Source organism: Protopterus annectens, chromosome 10.part0 (assembly GCF_019279795.1).
Source record: "Protopterus annectens isolate FY-2018-M chromosome 10.part0, PAN1.0, whole genome shotgun sequence".
NCBI lineage: Eukaryota > Metazoa > Chordata > Ceratodontiformes > Protopteridae > Protopterus > Protopterus annectens.
In genome coordinates this window covers 1717793752-1717821324 of record NC_056744.1, presented here as the reverse complement: position 1 = coordinate 1717821324, position 27573 = coordinate 1717793752, and the positions used below count along the sequence as shown (strand labels likewise).

The 27573-nt window shown below is 38.4% G+C and overlaps 2 protein-coding genes across 3 annotated transcripts in view; both read left to right on the top strand.

Moving 5' to 3' along the window:
• LOC122812761 (zinc finger protein 436-like) overlaps positions 1 to 9839 on the top strand; it is an 82250-nt gene extending 72411 nt beyond the window's left edge. For both annotated transcript variants that reach the window (XM_044084836.1, XM_044084837.1), the window contains one exon: positions 3854 to 9839. In XM_044084836.1, the coding sequence (XP_043940771.1) occupies positions 3854 to 5127 (1274 nt within the window). In that variant the 3' untranslated portion in view covers positions 5128 to 9839. The remainder of the gene's footprint in view (positions 1 to 3853) is intronic.
• The window catches only part of LOC122814467 (zinc finger protein 91-like), a 493609-nt gene that overhangs the window by 300037 nt on the left and 165999 nt on the right, over positions 1 to 27573 (top strand). Inside the window, exons 11-12 of the mRNA XM_044087047.1 lie at positions 3854 to 4879; positions 15695 to 15882. Coding sequence (XP_043942982.1) covers positions 3854 to 4879; positions 15695 to 15882 — 1214 coding nt within the window. The remainder of the gene's footprint in view (positions 1 to 3853; positions 4880 to 15694; positions 15883 to 27573) is intronic.

Genomic DNA, 27573 nt, shown 5'->3' with positions numbered 1-27573 from the left:
TTGCTACAGTTGATGTGACCCCATGATGAAAATGCGGGCTGATGATGATGATAATATTTTGTAGTATTTTTTTTAAACTTGCCTGCTACACAACTGAAACTGCAGAGAGACTGAACTTAGTAGATAAACAGTTCAAGTTAGAGCTGAAGAACGAGAGACATTGTAAAGGGAGACCACCTTCTATTGCATCCGATAAGAGGACCTTCTTTACTTGACTTTTGCAAATCCCCTTGTGGAAAACTTACTAGTACGCTTAGATCACAGATTCTGCCTTTCACAAAACTCTTTTAATGAAAGAAGTACAACCAGTGAAACTGTTCGTGGATAGGAATGCACAAAGCAACCCACACCCTAACTTCAAAGCCAGCCAAAAGTTGCGTATGACAAGATTCTTTTCCCACAAAACTCAGGGAAAGAAAGAACCAATGCTGAAATGAGACAGGCTCAGGTACAGGGACCAACAATTTAGTAGTAGTTACTCTGTAGCTGAAATCTTGCAGTAGTTGTCAAAGCTCCTTTGCACACCTGTACTGCTCTAAGGTAAAAGGACAGACTCCAAAGTATCGACAGTGCTAATGGTTTTTATATAGATCAGTTTTGTAGTTTTCATTACTACAAAGACTTAGCCACTAAGTCTCTGTAGTTTGGACTCCAAAAGTCCAACAAGGCCAGTTATGAGATTAGGATAGTCTCTCAGGCTAAGGACAGTCACAATCCTTCTTCAGATATGTTAAGCATCTTAAAGCTAACACTTGGCAGTCTGCAGGACTAGTAGTAGATGGCACACCTTCATTGACCCAGGGTGACGTAGCAAATCTGGCTGATAAATTCAGCTGTAAATTCAGCCTCACCCCCCCCCCCCCCGACAACCCCCTGTGAAATCCCTTCTACCATATCCCTCCCAACTATCAACAGGTTGGTCTTGGAGGTGCTCTCTAAGGCCATAAAAACTGCTTCAGTGTGCTCCAACAGTGTCCCTGGTTGCTTCCTAAACAGTCTAAAACTTGACCTAAGAGGACGAGTGGAGACATTCCAACTACAGTTTCAAAACAAGTTACATGCCAGGTGAATGCAGGGCCACAATGATCATCCCTGTTCATAAGGGTGGACCATTAATTGTCCCTGGGAACTACAGACCTAGCAATCTGACAAGTCTAATATCCAAATCCGTGGAATGAAGTGTCATGGATATTATTGTCAAGAACACTGGCAACCTACAGACAATGGACCAATCCCATTTTGTCTTTGTTAAAGGAAGGTCTTGCCTACTTAACGTGGTAGACCTCTTTGAGAGGATCATCACAGCTATGAATGAGGGGAAAACAGTGCATACCACTTACCTTGACATTGCCAAGGCATTTGATACAACATCCCATGGAGGTATTGACAGACTCTCAGAACTAGGCATAAATCTCTACATAACTCACTGTATTGCTAGCTGTCTCACAGAAAGGACCCAAGAAGTCAGAATCGGTGAGACCACCTCTGCCAAGAGACCGGTCACCAGCCGAGTACCCCAGGGCTCTGTGTTGGGCCCTGTCCTGTCCTGTTTGGCATCTGCTCTGATGTCAAGGCTAATGTTAAAGGTCTCTGGATGACTAAGTTTACAGATACTGTAAATTGGCAGCTGTCATAGATTACCCTCAAGACACCAGTATCCTTCAGGAGGGTCTAAAGCAAACAAATGATTGGTGTGAAAGCCATGGATTAAAACTCAATGCAAATAAATGCATTATAGTGCCCTTTGAGAAAGCATCCACCCAAGCTAATTACTTCATTGATAAAACGCCCATAAGAGATGACCTGATAATTAGGGATCTGGGAACATATGTAGACTGTAACCAACACATAGCCAAGATAGTCATAAAATCATTCTACCCATGAGCATGGATATGGCATCCAGGTCCAAGAAAGTAATAGTAACACTATACTCTGCCATCATCAGACCCATCGAGTACAATGACCCCTTTGGCATGTACCTAGTCAAGCATTGCTTCATTTGGAATGCCCTCAAAGGTTCTTCTCCCGAAGAAACAAGAGTATGAATGGCCTGTCCTACACAGATCACCTTAAGGTCCTATCGCTATACTTCATCTCCTACTGGTTACTGAGAGGCAATCTATGCCTGGCATACAAGGCATCCTAAGGTCCAGTTTCAGTGGATTTCATGCGCATCCACAAAACAAAGAGCACTGGAAGCACTAGATCCAAAGACCTGAATGTACGTTATCTGTGACATAAACAGAACCTGCTTGAGGGACAGATATTTGACTCAAAGATCCCCACGCTATGGAATAAGCTCCCCAGCTACATGAAGCAGAATTTATCCCTGACCCTGTTCACAAGAAATCTTAATCATTGGATGGGAAATCCCAAATTCACTCCCAGCCTGGCTCCCATGTCTCTGATGGACATAGGTCGACAGTAAGTAAATTTAATCCCCAGATAACATAAACCCCCAGTAACCCTTAGCTGCCTCTTTACTATCTTTCCCCTACCATACAGGCATCCAAGGAACTCTGAGACAAAACTGGGTTGGGTTGCATAGCTTTGCTTGTAACGACCCAGTATGAACATATGAACTAGGTGTCCCCATACATCTGACCTGACCTCTAGAGGTTAGTGTCCTTCTCTCTTTACATGGAGCTTTCACACTTCATAATGTTGATATCAGTAGTGTTAAGAAAGCATTTTCTGACAACTCTATAGTGGCAATGGGGTGCTCTGAACTTGTAAAAATACTTTGAGGCAAGTCATTATGTAATAGTCCTTCAGTGACAACAAATAACCACATTCCTGCCAGACAATGAGGCACTTTTAAATGCAGCTGCTTCTGTAAATTTTATAAATTATTTTACGAGGGATTTGTATTAAATCTTGAGCATTTAGAAAGGACTATACCGATGTGAGGTACAATAAGTTGCTTTGAGTTCTTCTGTGCTATGTCATGCTATATGTATTAGGTGCAGTTTATTTTATTTATGCAGGATGAAGTGATGTTTAAATCGGTGAAAGAATCTGTAAAGTCTTGTATGCAATGGCAATAGTGTTGTGGATAATATCCACTATTCGAAATGCAGAACTTTTAGTAAGTTTATTTTTTTGTATCCTGGATAGTGTCTTTGAAAGATCTAGTGGCAGATATATGGCAAATGGGTTGAATAGCTAGAATTACATTAGCAATTAAGATAACACGCAAATAAGGCTGCTGGCCTCAGTGAATGTATTCATATTAAGTCTGTTTTTAAAGTCCAGATTAACATATCAATGATGTTTAAGAAACAATGCAATTGTGTGTTTTTTGACCTACATGACATGTAAGAACTAATGCGAGTGTGTTTCTGATCCACTTTATTTTCGTTGTATTTTAATTTTGGCACGTGACTGATTTTTGCTATATAGTGTGCAATTTTTTAGTATGGTTCACACTTCTTTCTTGCAGATAAAAGCACTTAACTGTGTGCCTTTGCAATAAATGAAGCTGCTAAGGAAGAGCTGGGATAATTTTTTAGTTATTCTTAGCTTTCATTTGTCATGCCTTCCATTGAATAAAAATTGACAGGTATGTTTCTGGGTATGATTCCTTTGTTTACTTGCCCATTGTGATCATTCTGCACAGTTTCTACACCTAATAGAGCTATTCCCTGAGAAGAACGTTCTGATAAATAGAGTCAGAATTGATTTTGCTTATTTTAGTAATTAAGTTAATAACACCAGAGCAAAATGACTCAATAAGCAGACAATCTGTAATAATTCAAATTGCTAAACAAATGTGCATGTTTTGTTGTGGGATAAATAGCTAACATATTTCTTTTTTCAATGTGATACATTCTAATTATTAATCTGTTTTTAGGTATCAGAAGCACAGAGAGTCTTGTGAGCTATAATCAGCAGCTGTCACTTAGAACACTCCAGTTACATAAGCCTATAGAGAGCCTGCACCAATTTGTTCAGTCTGGGAAAGGCTGCAACAAGCCTCCTCTCACTCCTGTATCGCAGCTCAACTCAGGAGAGAACTGCAGCAAAAGTTCTGAAAGTGACCATGAACCATCTCAGTTAGATCATCTACAGGAGAATCTAAAGCAGTATGCTGAGCTTGGGAACTACTGCTATAAGCTTTATATCACAACTGTACCACAGCACCCCTCAGGATATAACTATAACAAAAACCATAAATTTGAGAATGGAACACCTCAGTTGCAACATCCTTTAGCTGGCGTACAGCAGGATACTCAGCTTGTAAAGGACACTGGTGAACTTCATCCTAATCATAAATCACCGAACCACTTGGGACATAATGAGAGCAAGAGTTCTGAATGTGACTCTGACATTATTCGACATCAAAATCCAGTAATGCATCAAACATCTCACACAAAAGAGAAACCACATAAGTGTCCCAAATGTAGCAAGTGTTTTTCACGGAACAGTAATATGTTACGTCATCTGAACATTCACACGAGGACAAAACAGTATAAATGTGCTGAATGCAATGAGTTATTTGCACAGAAGGGAGATCTAGTAAAACATCAGAAGTGTCACGTTTTTGAAAAACCATACAAATGCCCTGAATGCAGTAAGTGTTACAGAGGAAAGAGCGGGCTGCTGTACCATCAAAAGACGCACACAGGGGAGAAGCCATTTAAATGTACCGAATGCACTATGTGCTTTTCACGTAGTAGTACTTTGGTGCGCCATCAGGCCGTTCACACGGGTGAAAAGCCATTCAAGTGCCCAGAGTGTAGCAAGTGCTTTTCTCGTAGCAGTAATTTGGCGCTACACCAAACAGTTCACACTGGGGAGAAGCCATATAAATGCCCTGAATGTAATATGCGTTATAGACAAAAGACTAGTCTCGTCTACCACCAAAAGATTCACACGGGTGAGAAACCCTTCAAATGCATGCAATGTAGTAAGTGTTTTTCATGTAGCAGCCATTTGAAATGTCATCAGGCTATTCACTCAGGAATGAAACCATATAAATGTCCTGAATGTAGTAAGTGTTTTACAGGAAGAAGTGGACTTGTATACCATGAAAAAACACACACTGGGGAGAGTCCATACCCTGACATAGGAATGAGTTCTATTCCTGTCACAGTGTTAAGGACCCTAAACATGTGGAGAAATTAAAAAAAAAAAAAAAGGGTGGGAGAAGCAATATAGTTGTACTGAATGCAGAAAATGTTGTTCATGTTGCAGTAATCTGACACTAGTCATATGAAATAAAGACACACGTGACTTTATAATAGTAGAAGAAGGAATTACACTAATAAATAATATCTAAGCAAAATCACTCTGCCTGAGTACAGAGTCTGTTGTGCATTTTCAGACTCATTCTGCCCGAGTGTGGTCTTGGGTGCATTTTCAGCAGTCACCCAAGTGTGCAATGAGATGGTGCTATAATTAATTTGAATAACTCAAAACATAGAACAGTGAACAGTGGTGTTAAATATTCAAATAAAAAAGCACCAAAATGATGGAGAACTGTTTAGCAAGCTTATTAGATGTTTAATGCTTTTCATCACTCTCTAGTCTCGGAAACTCGTTCAGAACAATCTGTTAAGTGCATTTTTAGAACCATGTGGTCTGTGGTGTTAAAATCCACCAAGAAATGCACCAACCAATTAAATATTTGTTAAAAACACATAATGGCATAAGACGAACTAATACATTGTACAATTTAAACACATGACACTGAGTTAGTATAAAGAACATAATTTAACACCACTAATGCAGTCATTTAGTCCATGTTATTGGTTGGCATTAATTATTGTTGCTGTCACTATAGTTCTTTATGTTCTAATGAAAAATCCAAATGTGCTGCTATGGTACTAATGTCAGCATTCCCTAAAACTGAAAATGTGAATTGCTTAAAATGTACCTCACTCTTGATCAGAGTTCTATGCTCTGTGGCAGTTAACAAATACCAATATTCTTGAATGCCATTGTTAAATACAGTAATAAGCCTTCTAATACACTGCTTTTTAACATAAACATAAGTAATTATTAACAACTGTAGATTTTATAAACATGTCCAGTAGATAGCACAGAGGGTTAATGGTGTGAGCTGCGTTTCCTGTGGTACAGGGTTTGATTCCCTCGCTCTACATGTGCTCATTGTGTGACCTTGAACAAGTGACGTTGCTCCCACATCACTCCTGAAAAGGGACTGTGACCAGTGGGCCTACATAGTTAATAAATTGGTTTTATTATTAGTAGTAGTAATACTTCTATTACTTTTTTATTGTGTGTGAAATGAACATCTAAAAAGGAGGTGTGCACCCAAATATTGTGTGTAAAAGATAAAAATTCATTAGTTAGAGATTGTCTCTACAAATTTTTCAGGCATTTCTTTAGTCATACCCCAGAAAAAAATCATCATTGTAATGCATATAGTAAAGAACATGCTTTTACACATCAAAATTGTGTAGAAAATTACATTATAAATTGGTTAAAATCAGATCTGCAAGTACTGGAGCTAATGCAATACTCATTTTGCAGCTGAAAGCAGCTCAACTTATTTCCTTTCAGACGTGAACAGTTTATTCTTTAACGTAATTCATGACATGAACAGTTTATTCTTTAACGTAATTCATGACATGAACAGTTTATTCTTTAACATAATTCACGGCTGCATGCACATAGTGCCCATGTCCATGTTGTTCATTTGGTCATGAAAGTATATACTGCCAAATAGTTTCCCTGTCCATTCCCTGTGGAATGTAGGTGTACAGAGAGGATACACCTATAGTAGCAAAAGTAGCAACAAGGTTATTCTTAATAAAAACTGAACAGCTCAGATAGTACCTAGAGATTTTCACATAGGAATTAACTTTAGATTTTAACCTACTTTTACATAATATCCAGTGAGTCCATTTCTGAACTAAATGTTGGTGACAAAATATCTTTGAATGTTTGGGAAACCAGACAAAACACTGGTTCTAGGAAGACTAACTTAGTAATTAAACAAATCCAGTGAAATAAAACCATCAGTAAATAAATCCACATCTGTCTTTTTAAAGGCTGCATTGAACTCATGTAAACTAACAGATTTATAGTTTGTAGCATCTGCCAATAAAGAATCTATATCCAACACACAATTTTTCTGTTCCATAACAAACAAACCTTCACTCTTATCAGCATTTATATACCTTAATGGGTTGCCCAGCTGTAATGAATTCAGTACTTATATTTTGTTAAAGTATACAATTTTGGTTTCAAAAGTTGGTTGAGTAGTTGCCATATTTCTGAAATGCAGGCTTTTTTAAAAGCAGCATCTTTAGAGGCCAAAGGTAGATAAACCAAACTTATTAATCAGATGGAGTTCTGGTGAAAAAAATGTTATTGTTCACATCCTGTAAAATATTAGGTAAATTTAACTTCGGTATATAATTTAAGCTCAGGTCCCTAACTAAAGTCCAGTCTCCAGATGCATTTACTAGAAGTCATATGTTGTGTCTTTCGGCTTTTCCCGATTAGGGGTCGCCACAGCGGAACTCCGGTCCTTTAATGATTGGCAGTAGATTTTTACGTGCCGAGTTGCCGGCCCTGACGTACAACCTTCAACGAAGGTACGCCCATTTGCGCATGTTTCCACACAGAAGACGCTCTAGCTAAGAATCGAACAGCACAACATCTTGCTGTGAGGCAACAACGCTACCACAGCACAGAAGTCATATATACAGTTAAAAACAGTCACACTTGAAAAGGAAGGTATATCGGGCGGCCACAGTGGTGCAGTGGTTAGTGTTGCTGCCTCACAGCAAGTGGCTCTCCAGTTTGATTCTTGGCTGGGGTGTTTTCTGTGTGGAATCTGTATGTCTTCCCTATGGTCGTGTGGGTTTCCTATGGGTGCTCTGATTTCCTCCCACATTCCAAAGATATGCTGCATGTGAACTGGACACTAAATTGGTCCTAGAAGTGAGTGCGAGTGTGCGTCTTCTGTGGAACGTTGGAGCCAGGTTGGCATCTCAACACCATAAAACTCCACTGCCAATTGTTCTGCTGTGGTGACCCCTGACAGGAAAAATTGAAAGGAGAAGAAGGAGACCTTTTGTGCAAGTCCATGAATGACAACCTGCTGTTGAAGTTGTAGAGAACAGTTCTTTTACCTGTTTTCTCTGAATCTACTCCATTTCTTTTTGTAATTATCTTTGTTCACAAACAAAACTTTAATTTTGATCCTTTTCACTATCAACTGCAGTTTGGCATCTCTAATAAATGCCACTGTCTCAGAAGTGGTCCAAGTAGCAAGGAGTAATCAGCTGATTGAGATCGGGACTTTGTCTGCACAGATAGATGCCTTCCACCCCCAATACATTCACATTATTTTGTTCCAGAGAAGTTATTGTTTTCATCTGGGTTAAACCTAGGGCCAAAATGTGTGTATTCTACACTCATGAGTCATTCTAGAATAATCATTAACTGCGGGTTGTCAGAAATAGCTTTTTGCATTTTGTTTGAAATATTCACTTGACCTACTGTGCTTTGTCATTCTGTACCCTAGAAAACTGATAATGTATTTCAGATCACACTGCAAGTTCACCATCAAGCATAAAGTGCCAAATAAGTTGCTGAGAAGTGTGTGCTCTGATGAAGCCAGTGAAGGCTCCCTATTGAAATGTTGGCACACAAAATGCCGAATGCCAACAAGCTGAAATAAAATGGCCGAATCTACAGGAGAAGAATGAATTTAAAACATTTGTCTACTTCTTTAAGCAACTTTTTTTTGGGGGGAGGGAACCCTCCCACACCTCCTGAACTTGTATACACCAACTCCAAGATCACAACGCCTCAGAAAAAAGGGAGTATTCAGAGTAATGTCCATCTTCAACATAAGTCTGTTTTTCTGCAATTCAGACCCCACATTTTTGCACTCACTCAGGACCCAACATTTCAGATGTTTAGTGTCAAGTGAATAGCTATTGTCAGAGATGAACTACCATAAGCCTAATTATGTTACCTTGCAGCTAGAAGCAATTTTACCATGCACTTTTTAAGTTGTCAGTAGTGAGAGAAATAAGTGCCTGCTGTAGCAGGTACATGGATCCCGCACGTCAGACAGGGTTTGCAGAATTCTTGTAGGTAAACAATATGAATCTGTAGAAGAAGCTCAGTGACTTAAATTTCTGATGTAGAGTCTGACTACAGTGGTTTTGTAAAGCAGTAGTTGTGAGAGGGGCACTGATACGAATGTTAGACTAAGCACCGACTTACAGGCAGCAATAAAACGGACAAACTTACCTGAACTTCTTGCATGTCATACTGTCATAACCATATAACTCTAATAATTAAGTAGATTGTGTTGTGTCATACGTGTCCTTCCTGATTCGGTTCTATTTTTTTTTTGTGTTCAGTAATAAAACATCTCTTTTTAAGTAAAACTGACAGTCTGTGTTCAGTGCAATACTGTTTTGCAGCTGCACTCTCAAACCTAGAAAATCTCATAGCAATACAGCATAATTTTGCATCAGTCCAGTATCTGTGCACTACAGGGAGAAACAACCGACCTGTGAGTTTGGGCCACATGGAATGAAGATACAACACTTGTGTATAGCAATTGATTTTCAAATGTGCATATTTTTGAGTTGCAGGTCATAACTTATTGTATAATGAGTTAGAAGAGCTTGACTGCAGGTTACTGCAAACAACACGAGGGAGAAAGCAGTGGAACTGCTTCAACGTGTATTCTTTTACATGAACAAAAATACAGATATTTGTTAGCGTGCATAATTTGAAAAATGTTATTTATGTTAATGCCTGTCAAGCTGTCTGTATTACTTAAAGAGTAATGTAAGATGTCAATGTAACACTTGAATTATCGCAGTAAACTTTTTCACTAATACATAATCTCTGTCTAGTGCAGCTGCAGATAAAGAGTGTTTATATGTCAGATGCTGAGACATTTCATATTTGCACCCACATATCTGTAAAGAAGAATGAAAACTGGAAGGGTGAGGTATCATTTTTGACCATTCTTATCAGGCCAGAATAAAAACACCCTTGCATATGACCTCCCGTGCAACTCACTACAGAGATATAATAATTTGTGGCTGATAATATGAAAATTATAACTTTTCATATTTTGTCAAGCTGTCTAAAGAAATTTGGAAACGTTTTGGGTGATATATTTGAAACTGGTTTACGTCTAGACAAACAGACCAATACATGATCCCTGTCTGGCATACTTGCAGAGATATAATAAATGTATATTTCACATTTTGTCAATATCCCTGTATGCAAGTAAGAGATACTATGACAGGTGAGCTATAATGTTAAAGCTGACATTAGTCCAGATACAGATTTTCAGATACATGACTTCTGTCTAGCATACCTGCAGAAATGTAGTCTTTAGCATGTTTCAGGGTATAAATATTATGAATTTTCATGTTTTTATTAGCATCTCTAATGAGTTATGGCAACACAGGTGAGAGGTAATTTTCAATCTGATATTACTAAGGATAAATTTGTCCTAATACATGATCTCCATCTAATATTAAGAATATGAAAATGTTGATATATTTCATATTTTTGTCTATGGAGGAGTATGGCAACTTGATGAAATTGAGGTATCGTTTTGAAGATGACATCAGTCTGGACAGAATATCCACTTATATATGACCTATATCCAGTGACAGTTTCCACAGATTGAGAAATATGGTATTTTTCATGTGTCGATATTTGCATAAGGAAACATGGCAGTTGCTTGTTGAAGTCTCAATCTGAAGTTGATGTCCAGATTATCAGAAATAATATATTCTTCCTAACTCTGTCAGCATTTAGTTAAGGAAGCATGGCATAATGCAGTAATTTTAAAGCTGACATCCAGGTAAACCAATTGTCTGTAGGTACTAGTGTCTAGCTATTATTAGTAAGTGTTGTCACTTGTTTCTAAATATAATAAAATGTGGTTATTGACAGTTACAAAATCAGGCTTATAATGTGGAATGTCAGCTCATATACCCCTGCAAATATTTGTGTGCTGAACAATGTTTGCTTTTATAGTTTTTTGCGTGTATGTTATGGTTCAAGAGTTATGAAAATTTGTTTCAGGTATGGTTATAATAAGTGTTATATCATATGTTATTAAAATACTCACACTGCAGGAAACTGGAAATATAGTGTAGAATCCTCAAGACACAAACATTCATTCAATGGGGTTAAGCCAGGCTAAGGGGAAGCATGGCCCCCGTTGTAGAAGGAAGTAGTAGCCCACAAAATCTGACAGGCCAAAAAGCAGCCATAAAGATGATAGCGTGGACTGTTGAGGATAAGGAAGAACTTAACATATTGTTAATATTATGCAAAAAGCCCAGAATTTCCAGATAGAAGATATTCAAAAAGATTGAGAGAAAAGTTAGAGGAAAGAAAAATACTTAAACAAGAAACACTTTTTAAAGCTTCAGATGCAAATTTGTGTTCATTCATACAGCAAATCTATGAAAAACTTTACACAGACAAAGAAATTTTGAGCCACTAGGAAAAAGAAGTGACAGAAGAAGTGTGAAAATATAAAGAGCAAAGCCTAGTGATTTTGAAAGGTGTTTAAAAAAAACATGAACATGGTGAAAGAAAGAAGAGATCTGATATGGTGCAATATTTATGCAAAGGAGAAAGCCAAACTAATAAATTCAAAAAAAGCAGCTCCAAAAATATTTGAAGAGAAATGCTCACAAAGGTACTCAGATATGAAAAAAATCACAATTCACAAACTAAGATCACAAAGGGGAAATGCAAAACCGAAGATTAATAAAGTAGAAGTTAAATAAATAGAAGATGAAATTGTGGAATACCTGTAAATTAGAGGATTTATGTAGAATGTCTAACAGTTTATATCACAGCATGATGGAACAATGACTCCCCAAATTAAGGAGAAAGTAGAGCTGGAGACATCTGAAGAAAAAATATGGACATGGGAAAGAAAAAGTGATTTAATATGGTGCAGTATTTATGTAAAGGAGAAAGCAAAACTAATCCATACAAAAAAAAAAACAGGCAAAGACATTGCATCTGGATATAGAAAATTTCACAGTACAAAAACAAGAAAACAAAGGAAGTAAAAAAGGATTATTAATAAAGAAGTTAAAGAAATAGAAACTAAAGTTATGGATTACTTGCAAAGTGAGGGATTTAATGTAGAAATTCAGTTGCAGTAATGTCCCAGCATGACTGAATAATGTCACCAAATTAAGGAAAAAAGATGGAACAGGAAGCATCTGATCACTTGCCACATGAAGATGCACCTTCAGTAGGAAACCAACACAAAAGTTCAGTTGGAGTTGCACATCAAGGGAGGGAGCAGAAAGCTGCAGCAGCCCTGACTCAGACAATGTTATGGAATGATAGGCCTGTGAGTTCCCATACAAATGAGCAATGGATGACACAGGATGCAGTGGAGGAGAATATATTAAAGGAAGATGTTCTGGAGCTTTCTGTAGAATGCCTGCAGTAAACAGTGAGTAAAGAATGTGCCCTCATTTAGAAGAAAATGATCTAAGGGAAGAGATGCTTGATTTAATAGAGATGGATAGACATGTTTAGATAAAAGAAATGGATTACAGAAAATAAATAAGACTCAAAATGTTAGAATTCAGTAATCAAGACTCAACAGAAATTTAAATGATATAACAGAAGTAAATAGGATATATTACTGTGTGTGTAAATTAATAAAGTCTTACCACAAAAATGCAGAACAATAAGTGAAAAGAAGGGAAGAAATAAAATGCCATGATTGAAGAAATAAAAGTATAAGGCAAGTAAGACAAGACATGTCACTGCTAGATTATAGAAGAGAGAACAGATAAAAGTAATTAGAAAGGTAGACATGATAAAAAATATCAGAATAGACCAGGATCTATCATCCATTATTGCAAACAATAAACTAAAGATACCAACACAGGCAGAAAACTTAGAAGATATGCAGATAAATATAAGGGAAAAAGTACAAAATAATTCATTAATGACCCAAAAAAGTTTTATGGAGAGAATTGGGAAATAAAGCAAAAAGAATAGAAACATAAAAAAAAAATGCACATTTTGGAGAAATATTTATGAAGACCCTGTCAACGTGAAGACGCTGTATGGCTAGTAGAAGTAAAAGAAACAATAAGATGATATGAAATGGGATGAAGTAATGGCCAGAGAAACTGAAACAAAATTAAGAACATTTCCTAACTGGAAAACCCCACTCCCAGATGCAGTACCTAACTTCTGCTTAAAGGTATTAACATCTTTACATGAAGATTTAGTCCCGAGTAAGAGCTACGAGTATGCACATTCCCAAACAGACACCAAACTGGTTAACAAAATGAAAAGTTATTCTACTTAAGATTGAACATACAAGCTATCATAAAAACTACAGACCAATAACTTGCCTTCTGACGATGCGCAAACTATATACTGGAACTGATGCTAACTGAGTTTATAGTCATTTAGAAGAAAACTCAATCATGGCAATAGAACAAAAGTGTAACAAAATAAATTTCTATGGAACAAAAGATCATTTGTTGCTAAATAAAGTCATAATGGAAAATTGTAAAATGAGGAAGAATCTAAGTATGGCATGGATAGATTTCAAAAAAGCATTTGAGAGATACCCACATTAATGGATAAAGGAATGCTTACCGATGTATAAGATATATCCTACATTGATCAGTTCTGTTACAGTAAGTATGAAACTGGGACAAACCACTTTGCAATTGTAATGAGAAATGGCAGATTATTATCCCAGAAATAGAAAAAATTCAAAGGGGGGTATTGAAGGATGGTTATTTGGCACTGCTGCTGTTTTGTTGCCCTTAACCCATTAAGCTGTTGATCTAACAGATTAGGCCTTGGTTATAATTTGGCTCGCAGAAAACATACAAGTATAGACATTTCCCATCTTCTTTTTGTGAATGACATAAAACTGTATAGATCATCAGATGAGGGGCTGAAAGCACCACTGCAAGGGGTTAAAACTTTCAGGTAATATAAGAATGTCATTTTGGTCTTGATAAATGTACAAAAGCAACATTTAAAGCAGGAAAGCTGTAGCACCAAGAAAATATAAATCTGGGCAGAAATATAATATAAAGGAACTTGAGCAGATAAGAGTATATACATATTTGGTGATTGTTGAAGGATCAGCAATAAAACATGAACAAATACAAGTAAAACTCTGTAAGGAATACTTCAGAAGACTAAAACTAATAGTGGAAACAGCCCTGATATCTGGGAACAAAGCCCAAGCTATAAACCAATTTGCATTTCCTGTTTTGACTTACAGTTTTGGTATGATTAACTGCCCCCCCAAAAAGGTATTGGATAAGTTGGCTAGAAAAACAAGAAAAAATATTTAAGCATATCAAATGATACATAAAAATCAGTATAAACCAAGATTTTATATCCCTTGTTCTGAAAGAGGTATGGCCTCCTTAAAATTAATTGCATGTAAAAATCTGCAATAATGGGACTGCATACTAACTTCACCAGACCCAAGCATAGTGAAAGCTTTAAAACATGAGAAGAAGTTTAAGATGACTTCCCTGTTTAGTTTAGCAGCAGCATGTTGGTGTCAAGCAGAAATGAAAGTCAAACCAACAGTAGACAAAAATCAAATACCAACTGAATGTGCCAAAAAACAAAAGAAAGAATATAAAAAGGATCAGATGATAAGGCAAGAACTGCAGAAAGGCATAAATATTGTGGTAATTACATAAAACTCCTGGAACAACCTCATGCTGATCTGGATTTGACACAAGAATTGATAAGGAGAGGTGAATTTAAACCAAAAGATGAAAGGTTAATATTGGCAGCCCAGGATAGTAGACCTTGCACACGTTTGTTTACAAATTCTATTGAATATGTTGGAGAAACAGACAAATGCAGATTCTGTAAAACAACTGGAAACAGTGACACATCTTGTTGCTGGGTGTGAAACACCAATGACAGAGGGCCGCCTGTATACTGAAAGACATAATAACGTGGAAAGACTATTGCATTGGCGATTGTCCAAATATTACAGTATTGAGGTAGCTGAAAAGATTTGGAAATGTGAGCCACAAAGCCTTATAGAGCATGATGAAGTCTATATCACATGGGATCACCCATTACCAACAGTTCAGAAAATACATGTGAGAAAAAAAGATACAGTAGTCCATGAAAAGAAGACAGAAGTAGCATTGATTATTGAAATTGCTGCACCCAGTGAGTGCAGTGTCTTATGTACAGAGAGACTCAAAGTCATAAAAAAACAGGATTTGCAGTCATAAATGAGATCAACATGGAAGAAAGATACCCACTTCCTATAGTAGTAGGTTCAATGGGATATATAAAAAGAATTTGCAACCATATTAAGATATGCTACCAATACATGTAACTTCATATGACTTGCAGAAGGAGTTAGTTCTGGGCACATTGCAGGTGCTGTGAAGCGCACATTTGGCTAATATCAAAGATTGAAACAATACTAATTTCATGAACTTTAATGATACCCTAACAGGATTGGGGTTCATTCCTGTCATTGTATTAGAAACCCAAAAAAGACTTGGAAAAATTAAACCAACAGGAAATACAGGTAAAGACACTCAGATATGCAAAATTTCATAGTACAAAAATTAAGATCTCAAAGGAGGAATTAGCATGGTAGAAATTAAGCAAATAAAAATTAAAGTGATAGACTAACTGTAAAGTGAAGAATTTAATGTGGAAACTCCAGCACAGGCAGTGATACAACACGATGGATCACTAGGTGCCCAGATAGAAGAGCAGTGGGTGGAGCATGATGCATCAGAAGACGATATGCTACACGGCAGTTGTCTGAAGCATTCTGTTGAAAAATATAATGAAACTCCAGTTGAAGTGTCAGAGCAGGGAAGGAGCAGGAAACTGGCAAATCTACCACAAGTAATGTTTTGGTATGATGAGCCAGTAGCTCCCCATATGGAGGAGCAACAGTTGAAGGAAGATGCATCCTGAGGGTGTATATCAGGATGAAGTTCTGGAACCTTATTTTGAAGACTTGCATGAAACTGACTGAAGATGCTCCCAGTCCAGAAAAAAATGATAGAAGAGGCATGTTTGATTAGAGATGGCTAGACATATTAAAGTAGATGAAATAGATTACAGAAAGTATAAGACCCAAAGTGGTAGAAGACTAGTAAAATCAATGAAAACAGTAGTTCGGACTATTAAGGTAAATCCATGTAATATAACAGAAACAAATAGGATATATTAGTTTGCAGCCAAGTTAATAATGGAATAAAGTGCTATGACTGTAATGCTGTTTGTTTTTCTTGTTATTTCAGCTTTTCCCGATTAGTGGTCGCCACAGCGGAATTCCGGTCCGCTAATGATTGGCAGTAGATTTTTTTTTTATGGGTGCTGAGGTGCCAACTCAATGCCCAACCTTCAGCGAAGGCACGCCCATTCTACGCATGTCTTTTGAATGCCACCCGACCGGGGGGAGGACATTCAGACTCCACACAGAAGGCGCTCCAGCCGAGAATCGACCGGGAGAACCTCTTGCTGTGAGGCAACAATGCTACCGCTGCACCACCGTGGACTTTGTGCTATGACTGTAATGTAGAGTAACAAAATGGAAGAGATCAAGTAAAATGCCATTATAGAAGCACAGAATACAGAAAAATATGTAAGTATCGCTGTTAGAAAAATACAGAAAAGGGAAACGATAATCAAAAATCCTTAGAAAGATAGATGCGGTAAAAGAAAGACACTGTATCAATACTGACCAGGATTTATCATACACTGTTTCTAATAATAATCAGCACAAGCAGAAAAATGTACAATGGTATGCAGATACATATAAAGGAAAAGTACAAAATAAGCAAACTGCTGATGACTCAAGAGTTTATAGAGAATCAAATACAAAGCAAAGGTAGTAGAAACATCACAAAAATGGGTGCATCTTGGCATTATGAAGTAGAACATAAAAGAAATGCCAAGCACACAGAATAACAAAAGAAACTGTAGGGAGCTGTAATGTAGAGGATATGAAATGGGGATGGTTACAATCAGTAAATCTGAGACAAAATTAAGAAAAGTTCTTAAATACCCCAGATCCAGAACCTAAATTCTGGCTAAATGGATGAAAATCTTTATAAAAAGATTTAGCTCTGAGTAAAAATTGCCTAAATGTACATCCTGAACTGACACCAAATTGGTTAACAACCAAAACAATGACATTTATCCTGAACAGACACCAACCTGTTTAACAACCAAAACAATGACATTTATCCTGAACAGACACCAGGCTGGTTAACAACCGAAAAAATGACATTTATTCTGAACAGACACTAGGCTGGTTAACAACCAAAACAATGACATAGGTTCATAGGTAGGTACTAGGCTATCTGCCCGAGGGCCTACATAAGCCTAGCCAACAAGGTTCCCTGGCTTACGCCACCCAAGAAAGTTATTTTCCTGTGCCACTGTCGAGCAGAGACACATAAGTCATCCCCGGGGTGTATTTCCTATTTCCCATCCACTCATCAAGATTTTTCTTGAAGAGTGCTAACAGAGAACTTTGCTTGACATAGATGGGTAGCCTGTTCCAGAGTATGGGAAGTCTCTGGGACAGGAATCTATCCCTCCAGCATGTCCTGTTTATTGTGGTGACAAGGTTTAGGTCCCCAGAGTGTGTAGCTTGGAGGGATTTCTTTAGGTATAGCATGTCCAACAGCTCTGGGTTTGATGTAGCTTTATATGTTAGGCAGACATCACCTCGGAGTAGGCAATATACTACGGAGTAAAGCTGGAGTTTTTGAGACGGTCAGTGTAGGGCATCTGTTTGAGGCCAATAATCCTCTTTGTGAGGTACTTCTGTGGCCTTTCCAGCTGCTGCAAATGTCTTGTGAGGTACATTCCAAAAGGGGCATTGTACTCTATAATGGGTCTAATGAGTGTTGAGTAGAAGGGAACAATGACCTCTTTTTTCCTGGATGAGAACCCTTTTATGATGAGGTGTGCCACGCAGAAGGACTTCCTGACTACTGTGGCAATGTGACTATCAAAGGACAGACTACTGTCCACCTGGGTCTTAAGGTCTCTTATTACACATTCAGTGTTAATTAGACTGCTGTCTATGTAGTAGTTCATGGGTACAGAGTTTTTACCAAAGGGGATGACAAAGTACTTTTTGGCATTGAGCTTGAGGCCATGGATCTGACACCAGGCATCTGTCTCAGCGAGGCCCTTCTGTAGGATTTCCACATCATTTAGGGACTCAACTATGGTTCCTAGTCTGCACCAGGCTGGTTAACAACCAAAACAATGACATTTATCCTGAACAGACACCAGGCTGGTTAACAACCAAAACAATGACATTTATCCTGAACAGACACCAGGCTGGTTAACAACCAAAACAATGACATTTATCCTGAATAGTCACCAAACTGGTTAACAACCAAGACAATGACATGTATCCTGAATAGACACCAAACTGGTTAACAACCAAAACAATGACATTTATCCTGAACAGACATCATGCTGGTTAACAACCAAAACAATGACATTTATCCTGAACAGACACCAAACTGGTTAACGACCAAAACAATGACATTTATCCTGAGCAGACACCAGGCTGGTTAACATCTGAAACAATGCTCTTCCTCCTTAAGAGTGAACCTGTAAGTCATACTAAGAACTATAGACCAACATCCTTGTGTGTGACAATAAATACAAGATATACTGGAATTGATGCAGACAGAGTTTATAGCCATTAAAAAAAAAAAGAATCAGTTGTAATAAAAGAAAGTCATATGGAACAACAAACACCTCTATTGTTAAAGTCCCAATAGCTGTAAAAATGGGAAGGATTGAAGTATGCCATGGATAAACCACAAACAATAGAAAAAAATGACAGCATGCCACAATCATGGGTAATATAATACTTACAGATGTGTAAGATACACCCTACATTGATCAATTACATTGCAGTGACTGTGAAACAATGGCAGACCATTCTGTAGCTAAGCCATGACAAAAGGGATAAAAATTCAAATGGGAATATTCCAGGATGATTCTTTGTCACCAATGCTGTTCTGTCTTGCCCTTAGCACATTAAGCTGTTCACCCAGGGGCAGCTCATGCTATAGGACTGCAGCCCCCCTCCACCTAAAGAAAGAAGAAAATCCCCTCACCTGTACCTATCTATATCAAACAAAGCTCTTCATTAGCACTCTTCAAGAAAAATCTTGATGATTGGATGGGAGATAGAAAATTCACTCCAGATATCACTTCTTTGGTTCTGCTTGACAGAGGCACAGGAAAATAATTTTTCTTGGGTGGCAAAAGCCAGGGTACTGTTTGGCTAGGCTTATATAGGCCCTAGGGCCAATAGCCTAGTACCTACCTATGAAGCTATAAGACAGATCCCCCCACCTGTACAAGAAAATTAAAAGAAAATTGCGAGTCCCGGAACTCCACGCGTCTGTGCTTGGAGTTCCTGGGTACTCACAGAACTCCAGACTACTATGTTAGGCAGTATGGATAGAGGATAAATGCATCTCTGCCCTGCCAGCCGAGAAGGCTGTGCAGTGATGACCGCACAGGCGAGAAGGAAACCGGACTGCGTCATCAGCAGGCTGGAGCCTCGTGGAGCCCAAACTGGAAACCAATCATTAGCATGCTCAGGCTGAGGAGGGGAAGTAACCAGCAGAAGAGGACTACAGAGGAGCTTGTTTCCAAGGGGAATTAGCTGCTGTGAAACAGAAGACTGGATCACTTACCTGGGTCTGCAAGGTGTGTGTGTGTGTGTGTGTGTGTGTGTGTGTGTGTGTGTGTGTGTGTGTGTGTGTGTGTGTGTGTGTGTGTGTGTGTGTGTTTTTGCTATATACTGATGGCTAGAGAGAACACATGATGGTGGGTAGAGAATACTGCAGGGTGTGTATGTGTGTGTTTGCTATATACTGGTGGCTAGAGAGAACACATGGTGGTGGGTAGAGAATACTCCGGCTTGAAACCTGTACCTTGGGTGCAGGTGGCAAGGGCCTGAATTCCCTACCCACCACCATTTGTAAAAAATTTGCAGATGTTTGCCTCATATTTGTTCTGTTCCTCATAAAATCAGTGGTTTCTGTGTTTTTGTTTTTCCTTGCAAAGTCAGTAGTGCTGTGGTGCACTGGTAGCATTGTTGCCTGACAGCTACAGGTTCTCTGGTTTGATTCTTGGCTGGGGTGCCTTTGGTGTGGAGTCTGCATGTCCTCCCATCTTATAAAGAACATGTGTCTGGAGTGTTTCTCCCTGCTCTGCTGAAAATTTTCTTTTGTTCCAAGTCAGACTTTCTTGGTTAACAGATGTTAAATAAAAATAACAGGCATTTGAATTTCAGACTTCATATTCAGAAAGTACATGGTAACACAAAACATTTTATTCTAGCAATTTTCTAAGTTTATAACATGGATATTTGAAATGTGTCCCTATTTTTGTGACTATATTCCCCCATTATTGGCTTTGTCCAGGTTTTTTGTGCTAAGGTTGAGAGCTATGGTGAGAACTGAATTCACTAAATGGTAGCCATTTAAGTTTCAGTCTTCCTCTCTTTCACAAAACAGATTATATGGCATAGTGGTATGTTGCTCTGACTGTTTTACACAGGGTCCCCTGGGTTCAAGACTTGGCAATGAAATGTATGGTGGTAACACAGCATTTTATTCTAGCAACTTTCCAACATTATAGAAGCAGTTTAAAATGTGTCACTGGTTTTTGGGCTTTTGTCCCCCCCATGAATGGCTTTTTTCAGATTTCTTGTGCTGCAAAGTTCAGCAATACAGCTGAGTGTCGAGTAGATTTTACAAGGAGCTGAGAGCTGCAGGGGAACAAAAGTTTAGTGCTGCTTATGCTGGGTCTGCTTGAATTGTTAATAGCGCAACAGGTAGTGTACTTGCTTTTGATGCAGAAGGCTGTGGGTTCTACTCCCACAGTAGATAGAGGCATTGCTGATACTGTACTGTGCTGTAAAGGGGGTGGATGCTGCAGTCCTTTTTGGCGAAGATACCTAGTAACTATGAACATGTTATCAGTTTGCCATCTATTCCCTATTGCGATATTACTAGCTTCTCATTTTTTTAATGCAACATAGGCAATTTATTCCTCAAGGGCAACAGGCACGTTATTTGTAGATGAAACAATGACATATAAAGTTGTTTGCTAGCAGCAACCTCTTCATTAGTTACAGATTTCTTTAATGTGGAATTATTTTAATGACTTTTACTTCTTCAGAGTGTGCATATTTACTGATACTGGTGGACTGTAGAATACTTTTTTATTAAGGAAATGTTCTGAATTGGGCAATTTTGTCATTAATGATGCTTGCATTTTGTTTCATTGTTTACTGGAAAAATGTTCAAAACAATAAAATTAAAATGCCCTCTAACAACTGTACTGTATTGTACCAGGAATATAATTTAATACAATCAGGAAGGTGTATCAAAGAGCACGTGTATGTTTCATGTTCAAGGGGCCTATGATTTTGAAAACAACCCGAAGTTAATCTTTATCTGCCACTGGCAAAATGTATTTTCTTTGAATGTGGGTTTCAATACTGTTTCAGTGAATCTGAGTTTCAAGGGCAGAGAAGTTTTAATGCTAAGTCTGTTTTCATTGTGAGACTGCATTGCTTTGTTTAGCAGGTATCTATTAACGTTTGTGCTGTAAAATGCAAAATAAAACTTTCAAATGAAATCCAAATAATCGCAGAAGTAAAGCAGTATGCACAATAAAAGTGTTTATGGTAAATGGGGTGAAATAACCAAGGAATGGGATACTGAAATGGCTGCAGGGGGGGAAGGCTCCATTGGACCATGATTTTGTGGGGGGGGAGGGGCAGCAAATTCAAAGACAGCCCCAGCTGAACTATACCTCTCAACTGTCCAGATTTTTGGAGAATGAATAGAGTTTTGTTTCTTATTTTTGGTTTGTTCCTCATAAAATTTGTAGTTTTCTGGCAAATCATTTAGGAATGAAGTCACTAAATGACAAACATTGAGTTTCAGACATCATAACCTTCAGAAAAATGCATGCTAAAGCAAGACCTGTTATTCTATTAACTGTCTTAAGTTTATGCAAGAGCAATTTTTAGTACTGTTTGTATGTTTCCCCCAATATATTTGGCCTTGTCCAGATTTCCTGCATTAAGATGTTGAGAGGTACATGCAAATAAATCGCTTTATAGAATTAGGAATATCCAAACCTCTCAACTGTCCCCAGTTTTGGCTCAAAATGTTGCTCTCCCCCTAATAATCCCTCTGCAAAATGGCAATTTTGGAAATAAAAAAACGTGGAGGGTTTACAATTATAAATAGCTGTAATGATCAGAGTTATAGATTACCTTTATTTCAGAAATGCATGTAGATGCTCTTATTTTGTCAGCTGCTCAAGTTAACAGTACTAATATTAAAAAGGTGTCCTTTCTTTGATAGGTTCCCAGCTGTATTGTGTGGCAATTTTATATTTTTGCATTATATTTTTGGTCTGTTTTTCATAAAATTGTGGTTTTCTGGCAAATTAGTGGCAAATCATTTAAGATTGAAGTTATAAAATAATGGCAGACATTTGAATTTCAGATTTCATACCCTTCAGAAAATTCATACTAATGCAAGACCTACTACTTTCTAAGTTTATAAGAGCAATATTTAAAAACTGTCCTTATTTTGGGCCTGTGTCCCACTTCTATGTATGGCTTTGTCCAAATTTCTTGCTGTGAGGTATGAGTGTCAGAGCCATCACTGTCAGCCAGAGACATTTTAAATTGTGACACACTTGTTGCACCCCACTCCCCATTGTAGTGGCTCTGGATGTGTCCAAGCAAGGCAAGGAGCAGTTATGCAGTGTAAGTGTGGAGAGTATTCCCCAATCTAAGGTAGACCACAAGTACGACCATGGCTTTTCATCTGTCCTTGATTTTGCAGAATATTCTGGTTTTCTGTCATATTTTTATACTGTTGATTTATACTTCTTATTATTCAGAAAATGCATGCTGTCACAGTACCCTGTTGCTCTATGTTTAAGTAGCAATGCTTTAATGACCATCAGGTAAGCTTGTCAGAGATTGTAATATGCAAGTAAGCTTTAATAAGCATACTGTTAAAGAATTACCAACATTGAAAGCCTTTTCGTTGTTGCCATGCAGAGAATATTTACATAACTAGATAACGTATAAGCCTTAGGTATTGAAATGCATATGACAGTATTTGTAATAAAGGACAGGATTGCAGTATTTTCAGAAGCTCATTATATTTGTTAGAGATTTGCAGTCATCTTTGCAGGTTTTAACCGTAAACTAAACAGAATGCCAGTCTATCATGTGTGGTCCATAACTTGAACAGTAATCCTTTAAGCAGTTTATCTTGAGCTTGTTTCTTGTTTGCTGTTCATTTTTTACATTGATCATGTCTTCCCCATGAAACAAGTAGATAGTTGTTGTCAGGCAGCTGGTCTTTTTTGGATAAGAAGCATTTTTAGAAGTGGGGTTATCACACAGAGATTGCTACTTTCAGCATGTTACTGAAATATTTTTCTACACTTCATTTTGTCTTGATTGGACTTTTGTAATGATGGTTTGGCACCCAGGGCAGCGTATTTAATTAAAGTTCCAGTTGTTGTGGATTTGAGCATAGCCCCACCCCTTTCTAGTTGGCCACACCCCTTCCTATTGGCCCCACCTGTTCAGCTGTCTCCTGCAGCCCCCCTTTAATTTGAAATCACCAGCCGCCACTGTGTTTACCTAATAAATTAGGCTACATTTACAGATCAACTCCGAGAAACCAGCCTGGTTTAAAGACATCATATCTACTTTTTAATGAATGAGCTACAACCATACACTTCATCAGATGAGGAATTGAAAGCACGACTGCAATAAGTTAAAACTTTCTCAGATGATATAGGAGTGATATTTGATCATGATAAATGTAAATAAAATAACAGTTTTAAAGGGAAACTGCAACACCAAGAAGATATCAACCTGGGACAGCAATGCAGTAAAAAGAAACATGAGAAGCATGAAGGGTGTAGATATTTAGAAATATATGGAGTTGGCAGTAAAAACTAAATGAGAACAAAGCTCAGTATGGAATAGTTCAAAAGAGTAAAGCTAATACTGAAAACAGCCTTGACATCCAGGAATAAAATCCAAGCTATAAACCTATTTCCTTTTTGTATTCTAACTTACAGCTTTGGTGTTATTCACTGGCCCTGAAAAGTATTGAATCAGCTGGACAAGGAAAATACTTGAAGTTTACTAAAATGATGTATAAAAATCAATGCATGTCAAGATTATATATCTCTTGCTCTGAAGGAGGTATGAGCCTCCTAGAAAGAGACTACACCTGTAAATGTGCACTCATGGGGCTTTATACGTAGATGTGTACTAACCTAATCGAATCCAAACATAGAGAAAGTCCTAAAGCATGAAGAGAAGAAGTCTAAAATGACATCTTTGCTTAGTTTAGCAGAAACATTGTGGAACAAAGTAGGAATGGATATCAAACCAAAAGTAGAGAAAAAAATCAAATGCCATCTGAACGTGCCAAAAACAGAAGGAGTATACAGAAAAGAACCAGAAGGGAAGGAAAGAAAACTGGGAAGTCCACAAATATGGCGGCAAGTTTAGAAAACGTCTGGAAGAACCTCATTACCCAGGATTTAACAAAGGAGTGATTAAGGAGAGCTGAACTGAAACCAAAAGATTAAAGGCTAATAATGGCAGCCCAAGATAGTGGGCTACAAGCTCAGAAGATTACAAAGAGTCCTGGATACAGCACCTACAAGGATGCATGGATCGTGCCATCCCTAGCAAAACCAAGACTCACTCCCCTAAGAGAAGGAAACCAGTCTGGTGGACCCCTGCCATAAACAGGTTATACAACAAAAGGAGGAAACAAGTTCAGAAAAAAAGCAAATCCCAAGAAGGAAAGACATCCCTGATCAGTATCAGTAAGAAACTAAGGTCCCTCATAAAATCATCCAAGGCTAACTTCAAAAGAAAAATAGCCAAGGATTCGAAAGATAACCACAAAGCCTTCTTTAGCTATGTCAAGAATCTAAGTGGCAACTCACAGATATGCTCAAAGATAGTGCAAAATAGCACAAAATATACTGAACCTACTGATATTGCCAACATACTGGCAGATAGATTCAGTGCAAACTTCACCTCACTCTCACCTTCAAAAGGGCCTACAACAATACTGGAAAAGTGTACTGTCCCAGAAATCACAGAAGAACAGGTGAAAACAGCCCTTTCAAAAGCCAAATACACAGCATCAATGGGGCCAGATGGTGTCCCAGGTTGCATCTTGCACGAACTACAGAACAAACTAACCCCCCACCTAAACACGCTGTTCAACCTCATCCTCTCCACAGGCTACGTGCCCATAGAATGGCGCACAGCAATGGTTATTCCGCTCCACAAAGGAGGGGCCACAACTGACCCTGGTAACTATCGCCCCCATAAGCCTGACTAGCCTAGTCTGCAAGGCTATGGAGCGCATCATCATGGAACTCATTAACAAAGACATTGGGAACCTCCAAACACTTGACCCGACCCAGTTCGGCTTTGTTAAGGTCAGATCATGCCTACTAAACCTGGTTGACTTCTTCAAGACAGTTACCAAGGCCATAGACGAGGGAAAGGTGGTTCACACAGCCTACCTTGATCTCAACAAGGCGTTCAACACCATTCCTCACTTGGGTATTACAGAAAAACTCACCAGCCTGAACATAAACCCCTACATCACAAGATGGGTTGCCAACTGGCTTACAGACAGAACTCACACAGTAAGAATAGCGGGCTCCCGGTCTGACTCTAAATCAGTCACAAGTGGTGTCCTGCATGGCTCAGTTCTGGGATCCCTACTGTTCGGCATATATTTCACAGAAGTACAGGCAAACACAGGAGGAATATGGCTAACTAAGTTTGCCAATGACTGCAAACTGGGAGCCATAATTGACTTTCCGGCTGACACAGACATCCTCCAAAAAGGTCTTACTGAGACAGACACCTGATGTCAAAGTCATGGCCTCAAGCTAAATGCCAAAAAATGCATAGTCATCCCGTTTGGGAAAAACAAAACACCCACGAATTACCACATAGGGGGCAGCCCCCTTAATACAGAAGAGGTAATAAGAGATCTGGGGACTCAGGTAGATAGTAATCTCTCCTTTGACAATCATATTGCCAAAGTAGTTAGGAAATCCTTCAATGTGGCCCATCTAATTACTAAGGAGTTTGCATCTAGAAATAAAGAGGTTATAGTGCCCCTCTACTCGTCACTCATCAGACCCATCATAGAGTACAATGCCCCATTTGGGCTGTACCTCACAAGACACTTCCAACAGCTTGAAAGACCACAAAAGCACCTCACCAAGAGGATTACTGGCCTCAAACATATATCCTATTCAGCCCGACTGAAAAAACTCCAGCTGTACTCAGTGGCATATTGCTTACTCAGAGGTGATCTCTGCCTGACTTACAAAGCCATGTCCAACTCAGAATTGATGGACATGCTCCACCTAAAGAAATCCAAGTCACTGTGAGCCATGGCTCTAGTGAGCTAAACCTCGCCACAACAATAAATAGAACATGCTGGAGGGACAGATTCCTGTCACAGAGACTCCCCATGCTTTGGAACAAAATTCCTAACTACATTAAGCAGAGCCCCTCACTAACACTCTTCAAGAGAAGCCTTGACGAGTGGATGGGTAACAGAAAGTACACCCCTGGGATCACTTCATTGGCTCTGCTTGACAGAGGCTCAGTTAATTAATCAACGGGGCGGCGAAAGCCGACACACTCTGGCTAGGCTTATAAATGTCCTCGGGCTGATAGCCTAGTACCTACCTATGAACCTATGAACATACACGTTTGTTTACAAAGGGCATTGAAAAAGTAGGAGAAACAGACAAATCAGGTTTTATAAAACAGAGCTGGAAAGACTTACACACCTCATTGTTGGGTGTGATATATGCATGGCTATATACTGGAAGGCACAATAATGTGGCATGACTGTTGTAATGGGTATTGTGCAAATACAACAGGATGGAAGTAGTAGTCAAGCATTGGAAACATAAACCACAAAGTGTTATTGACAATTATGAAGTTTATATCATATAGTATCATTCATTACAGCTCAAAAAAAATAGATGTAAAAAAAACAGATACAGTAGTCCAAGAAAAAAGGCAAAAGTAGTGTCAACCGGTAGAATTGCTACATCTACTGATTATAGTGTCTTACATACTGAGAGACAGAAAGTGTTAAAATAGCATAATGTGGAAGAAAGATAACCAGACAGTTCCAATCGTAGTAGGAGTAACAGGACTAGTAAGAAAAGAATTTACAGTTGTACTTAAATATGCTGCCAGTATTTGCAACTCTGCATGAACTGCAGAGGGTGGCAATTGTGGGCATTTTGCAGGTGCTGAGAAGGGTAACATCAAATTCTGAAGCAGTACTGATTTCATGAACTTTAATAATGGCCTGACTTAGAAACGGAGTCCATTCCTGTCAGGGGTATGTAAAAAAAAACTTAAGCATTTGGAGAAATTAAATAGGAGCCATATAAATGTGCTCGATGTAGTAACTG